This window comes from Pseudopipra pipra, chromosome Z, assembly GCF_036250125.1.
Source record: "Pseudopipra pipra isolate bDixPip1 chromosome Z, bDixPip1.hap1, whole genome shotgun sequence".
Taxonomy (NCBI): Eukaryota; Metazoa; Chordata; class Aves; order Passeriformes; family Pipridae; genus Pseudopipra; species Pseudopipra pipra.
Genome location: NC_087581.1, coordinates 20,703,179 through 20,710,213, shown reverse-complemented (window position 1 = coordinate 20,710,213; position 7,035 = coordinate 20,703,179). Strand labels below are relative to the sequence as shown.

At 45.3% G+C, this 7,035-nt stretch overlaps 1 protein-coding gene across 1 annotated transcript in view; it reads left to right on the top strand.

The window, feature by feature from the left end:
• The first annotated feature begins 1,561 nt into the window (after nt 1-1,561).
• JMY (junction mediating and regulatory protein, p53 cofactor) overlaps nt 1,562-7,035 on the top strand; it is a 69,175-nt gene continuing 63,701 nt past the window's right edge. Inside the window, exon 1 of the mRNA XM_064642542.1 lies at nt 1,562-2,688. Within this exon, the coding sequence (XP_064498612.1) occupies nt 1,849-2,688 (840 nt within the window). The 5' untranslated portion in view covers nt 1,562-1,848. The remainder of the gene's footprint in view (nt 2,689-7,035) is intronic.

The window sequence follows — 7,035 nt, the reverse complement described above, 5'->3', positions numbered from 1 at the left end:
TGTTAATGTCCAGAGAATGCTGGAACTGCCAGAGGCCCTCCCCAGACACTTCATCCTTGAAGGATGGTATGCTTTAGAAGAAGGCTGTGACTCACTCTTGCTTTTCTGGCAAATGCAAATGAAAATTTTTTATTTCCCCAGTGCTTCCTCTGATTTAGAGCAGAACAACAATATCACTGATGGGCTGTATTGGGTCTGGCTGAGATGAAGTTCATTTCCTCATAGCAGCCCTCACAGTGCTGTGCTATGCACTGGTGGCTAGAAAGGTGTTGATAACACAGTAGTGTTTCGGTTACTGCTGGGCAGTGCTGGCACAGCATCAGTGCTGTCTCCCCAATATTCTGCCCCTGCCCCAATAGGCTAGGAATGGGTAAGGTTCTGGGAGGGGACACAACTAAGGCAGCTAACCCAAACTGATGAAAGGAGTATTCCATATCATATGACATCAGCTCAGATATAAAAGCTAAGGAAAGGAGGAGGAAGGGGGGGGGGGGCATCTGTTATTTACAATATTTACCTTACAGTGCAACTGGTATGTGTGCTGAAGCCCTGCTTCCCAGGAAGTGTCCAGACATCACTTGCTGATGTGAAGTAGAGAATAAAACCTTTGTCTTCTGAGAATGCAAACTTTTGCTTTTGCTTTAGTAGACAGCCTTATCCCAGCCTATGAGTTGTCTTCCATCAGATTTTCTCTCCCCTGTCCAGCTGAAAAGGGGGAGTGACAAAGTGGCCTGGTAGGCACCTGGCATCCAGCCAAGGTCAACCAACCCCCACGGGCCAATGCATATTGTCTACTGGTCTTATTTTCAATGCAATACTTTGGGACTGTTATAGTAAGAAGTACTTTCTTCATTTGTACATGGGAAGAAATAGGATATCCCAAAGGGCACCAGGAAACAGGCCCTTAACCTCAGAATTACTGGTGACTGATCATTCCTTTGAGACAAGCTTATGAGAGTTGCCTGTCCTGCCACACTGAAACCTGTGTGCTTTGTAATAAACTTGGAAACTTCGGAATGCACGGCAGTCCAAAGAAGGACTGGCCAACGTGAGCACAAAAGGCCACGTCTCAGTGCAGTTTACTTCAGCTATGAAGTACGCAATTGCCCAAGACTGCTGGGAGCTTGCCCTTGTCGCCAGGTCTCGTAACAGAAGCTGCGCCCTTTCGCAGGCTAACCAGAACTGCAAACTCCTGCTGCACGAAGTTCGCCGTCCGGCGCTCCTGATAACAAGTCTTTTAAGTATTCTCCTTAAATCTCTAGTCAGAATTAAGCCATACAACAGCAACTAAAACAACGCTCCCAACCCTGCCCCTCCCGGCGCGCGTCGCCCGACGCCCGCACGCCTGCGCTGGCACCCTCAGAGAAGGGGCGGGGCGTCCTCCTGCTCCGCCCACCGCGGGAGCGCGAGCGTGGCGGTTCCGCTGAGGAGGGGCGGGGCCGCGGCGCGAGGCTCCGCCCGCCTCGCTCCGCCAATGGGGACAGGTGGCGGCGGGGGTGGGGCCGGCGCGGGTCGCGCGGGGGGCGGGGCCCGGCGCGGAGTTGCCGCAGCGCCGCCGCCGCTTGTAAACAGATCCAGCCCCACGTGACGCGCGCCCGGTACCTGCGCGGGGGCGTCGGGCATTGTCCGCGCTGGTACCGGCGGGACCGCGCGGGCAGCGGCAGGAGGCGAGTCCGCTCCGCCCTTCCTCCCCCGCCGCTCCGGTGGGGAACCAGCGCACCCCCCCCCCTCCGGCCGCTAAGATGGCTGGTAGTGGGCGGTGAGGCGGCGCGGGGCTGCGGGGCGGCTGACGGGACGGTAGCGCGGAGGGCGGGAGGCGTGTTCCCGTGTGCGGAGCCGCGCGGCGCCATGTCCGCCTTCGCCTTGGAGGAGACGCTGGAGGCCGACTGGGTGGCCGTCAGGCCGCACGCCTTCCAGGAGCGGGAGAAGCACAAGTTCGCCTTCATCGTGGCCTGGAACGAGATCGAGGGCAAGTTCGCCATCACCTGCCACAACCGCACGGCGCAGCGCCAGCGCAGCGGCTCCCGCGAGCTGCGCCGCGGCGGCCCCGAGACCGCGGCCGCCCCCAAGGCCGGCGGCCCCGCGGCGCGCAGGGACGCGGGGCCGCCCCGGGGCTGCGCCCACGCCCGGGCCGAGGCGCTGCCCCAGAGTCCGCTACGCGCCAAGTGCAGCCCGGCGCGGAGGCCGCAGCGCGGCCCAGAGGCGGCAGGTGCCCCCGAGGAGATCGAGGTGCTGGAGCTCGGGAAGGAGGACGCGGCCGCCGCGCTGTCGCTGCCACCCTCGCCCCCGCGGGCGGGCGAGCCGGGCGCTCCCGACGCCGAGCCCGTGGGGGAGGAGTGCAGCTGGGCCGGCCTCTTCTCCTTCCAGGACTTGCGGGCCGTGCACCAGCAGCTGTGCTCGGTGAACTCGGAGCTGGAGCCCTACCTGCCTGCCTTCCCCGAAGAGCCCTCGGGCATGTGGACGGTGCTGTTCGGAGCCCCGGAACTATCTGAGCAGGAGATGGACGCTCTCTGTTACAAGCTGCAAGTTTACTTGGTCCACAGCCTGGATACCTGTGGCTGGAAGATCCTTTCGCAGGTGCTCTTCACCGAGACCGATGACCCCGAAGAGTATTACGAGAGCCTGAGTGAGCTGCGACAGAAGGGGTACGAGGAGGTGCTGCAGCGGGCCCGCAGGCGAATCCAAGAGGTGAGACTGGTCCAAATGTCTCCACTTTGGTGTCACCTTTAGTTTAATCTGTGACATCTTTTTTCAGTCGTTGTCTTCCTTGTTCTTGTTGTCCCGTTCCTTAGTGAGAAAATGAGGCTTAACCTTTCCAAGGTCTCTGGGGCCAGGATTTAAAAAGGTGCAGATTTCCTTACTCATCTGAGTGTGGCTCAGTACTTTGTTCTGTGCAACTGTAGATGTTTTTGAACAAGTATATGATGGATTTGGCAAGATCCCATATTTTTGTTCTTGTATTGCCTTGGACGACGATGTGTTGGGGTCTGAATTTTTCTGTTAAATAGAAGCAGCAACATGTGGTGGTTGTTTTGGCAGTGCAATTTAGACACTTGAGGCCAAGAAATTCTAGGTTCCTGTAAGCTCTGGGTGTTGAATCTGGTATTTATATAGTGAGATGACGTTTTCCAGTGAAATTGGAGTAAGTACAACTTTTGTTCAGCAGATAAGTTCCTACAGTGAGGATTTTAAAAAAACAAGCTGTCTGACCCTAGCGGTTATTTACTGTGTTGCTGTTGGTAGTGTCTGTCAAGACTTGGATATTTCAGGACACGCCATGTCTTTCCCGTACCCTGTATTGTTTAGACAAAGTAGTTGAGAATTTCCTGCTAACTAACTTGTGGCATAAGCGTGTGGGGATTTGTCCACTTTCTCAGTCTTCGTGGACTGAGGTATATGAGGACCCAGATTTCCACATTATAAAAGGAGAATGTTACGCTTGTTCTTTAGTTTCAGTGGCCTTGGTCCAGAATGTAACAGGATCTATCTAGATGTGACTGTGAGTATGGATCACGTTAGGCAATTCTTTATTTTTGCAAACAGCACATTAATTCTATTGTATGGATATAAGTCAAGTTTGGCTGCTTCAGCTACCTGCATGTATCCTACCAACATTGTGTTCAAAAATCTGTAGTGGCGATTGCTTTTTCCGCGATGCAGTGCAAGCATATCTCCTTGCTATCTGTTTTCATGGCATAATTTTTTGTCTTTGTAGAATTCAGGCTGAGTTTTTCTTTGGTGACTGGAGTTAGAGAAAATTGTCATGGTAAGAACATCCAACTTATAGCATTGTTAGGTAAAAGTTTATTTTTAAACTGTTGCATTAGGGTATGTAATTCTGATTTTGCTTTTTCTTTTCATGTCTATTTAAAGGGCTGAATTAATTCTTGATATTGGGTATATAACTGGTTATTAGTCTGGGAATTTTCAGCAGTAGTTTTAGTCCACAGAATATGGAAGCATATTGTCTTCCACTGGTTTTTTTGACTCCATGAATACTTGGGACTGTACACTTAGATTAGACTTAGCCTTTAGCTCAGCAGTTCTTAAAAGAAGCTGTGCAGGACAAGGAAAATTCCCGTTAAACATTTGAAATTTGGGAACTGGGTACCTAACTTGAGACATGTGGTGTTTTTGAGGAAATGCTGATTAGGAATTACTGAGCAAGAACCATTTGTTTCTTGGAGAATCTTAATTTATATTTTGTTAGCAGCAGTACTATTGGCAAAAAATAAATTGGTTATCGATATACAGTGCAAGCTTTATCCATCAAGATCTATAAACTGCAACATCTTATTCTCTGTTAGTGTTCTGAACTTGGTGCAGACAAAATGGCAGAGCCTATGTATGCTTTTGACTACAATCCTTTCCCATGGTAACCAGTCCAGTAGTGTACCTAAAGGCAATACAGGTGCACTTCTGTCACTGTCAGTTGTGTAAGTTGATCCTTCTTTAATTAAAGGTAGTTCATGTTGAAGAAAAGAAACCAATGGAACGACCCACTCTTTCCCTTTTGGCTCTCAGGTTTCTCTTTTCCTTACCTGTTGAGGGTTTGCTTGGTCAACAGTAAATGTCTTTCTTTTAAGCAAATACCGATACTCTTTGTCACTGCAATTCTAAACAAATGAAGCAGTGGATGATGGGTAGTGCTTGGTATTTCTGAAGTAAAGGGTTTTTTTTACTTTAAAGCAAACCTGCTGAATCCATGGTTTATCTCCCTCTTTAATTTGCTTTTCCGTCTGTGCTTGAAATCTTCTGTTAGTTGATTGCAGGAATCTATGCAATTTTAAACAATTTTGTCTCTTACAGGAACTTTGGGGAAAAAAAGAAAGTGATTGAGCAGCATTGGTAACTGGGATGATATCTAGGAGCACAGGGAATGTGGAGGGTCTTCATTAATGTAAAATTGTGCAAAAGACAAGCTTTGAAATCCCAAGACCTTGACTTAGCGTCTTAAAATATACCTCTGTGGTTTATAGTTATGTCATGTATGTCTTTTTTTTTCCCAGGCCAAATTTTTCTAAGCAGAGGATTACTTGAGAAATTCTTGCAGTTTCTGTTGATTGTATTTTTTGGGGTAGGGAGGCAAAGTGAGCAACAAAGCCTCATGTTCCTTGTTTGAGCATCCCCTACTTAGCCATTTGTTACTTTTCGTAAGTTACACACAAGCCACTTTATTTTCACAGTGGATAATAATTGTTGCTCTTTGTAATAGTAAATTTGATCTTGGTCTGAATTTTAAACTTAATAAGCCCGAAGAATGTTGCGAGTAGAAACAGATCCAAGATGAGTAAGTAAAATAGTTGTAGAGGAACTGTGTGACCTGGAATTTATTTCTTCCGCGTCATTTGCAGTTTTGAAATAGCACGTCTTCTATTTTTTTCAAATAAAACTATTAATTTTGGAATAGTTTAGGAATTTAATTTAATGTTAAAGTAAAAACCTGTTCATTAAGTTTATATCTGTCTTAAAAAAATTCCTCACGTGTTCAGCTAAAAAGATAAAAAGATGTTATTTCAATAGAGAGTATATCGCTGAATCCTTATTTGTAATTCCTGCTTCTTGGACAGTTTTTCCAAAATCTTAAACTTTGTGTCTAGAAGGCAGAAAACATTCGCCTCTGTACTCTTTCTCTCACCCGTTTCCTATGTTCCTCCTGTATATAGAGGAGTTTTTCTAGACCATAGGTACATGTTTATAAATTTTTGTGACTTTAGTAATACCAAAGATGATGGTGTATCTCCTTGTCCATGCTGCGTTCTCAAAAGGTTGAATGTAGTCACGATTTTTCTGAATAAAAAGTGGTGTTAGTATCAACTGTGATTAAGAGGGTTTGGTGGCTTAGTCATACTACAGACATACTTAATTGTGTGTTCTTGCATAGCGAGTTGAGGATTTGGGAAGCCTATCCGTATATTACATGTGTAATTCAGCATCTTTGAATTAATGGCACCTGGGAATGTTCCTGTTCCTTATAGCTCTTAATTGCCCTGGCAGACTGAAATTTGATGGATGATACTCTACAGGATCTTGAGTGTCAGGTATAAAACTAGTCAGAGACTTGCTTTGGTTTTCTTTGTGCTTTATAAAATCTGTGAATTCCAGTGTCTGGAGGCAGACAAAGACCATTTTGTATCTCTGTTCTGTGTGTGTTCTTTTGAATTACTGTAATACAAAAGTTCAAACACTTCAAAGTGCATGATTAAATTCTGAAGAAATTTTGAAAGCATCTTATCTTTGGTTGAACTAAGACTGCCCTGAGAGTGAGGACCTACTGCTATTTTTAGTCTCCATCTCCTGTGTAGTGTTATATTTACTAAGCATGAGAATAGCCCTGAAAACTTTTGTCTTATGTTGGTTGGGTTAATTTTCTTTTGATTCAAAGAACCTGGAAGGCTAAGGAAAAATAAGTGTGGCTGGGTTTGTTGTTCTTTTTTTTTTTTTTTTACAGTAACAACTTATATGAGAAGAAAATATAGGGGGTTTTTTTTGATGGAAGGCTGTATGATCACTTTAATTTCTTTTTAAATCAGATACAAGGATTTTTTAAAATTACTTTTGCAGCATCAGTAGGCAAGTTTTTTCTTTTTGTTTTAAATGAATGAAATATGTTTGTCAAATCACAGAAAGTGGTAAGAAATTGGTTATGGAATTTCACATTTGTTACTTTCCAAAGTGTATTTCTTCAATATTGTCACATGTTTCTGTTTACATTAAAAAAGAAAAAAATCCAATATTTTGTTGAACCTGTTATAATATTTTAGTGAAAAATAATATTCAGGATCATCTCTGACTAGAAGAATTTTACTTCATTGCTTTTGGTTATATGTATTCAGTTCTAAAATAAATGTATATATGGTAGATAGTGGGGCATTGTACCAAAAATGGAACTTTTCCCAAAGTAAGGTGCCTGATGGCTGTTCAATGATCTATTGCTATGCACAATGAGCTTTAAAGAGAGGTTCAACATCAAACTCAAAAATAATTCAAAAGTAAATATAAAACATTACAAAAAAGTATTCAGTGTTCCAGTAG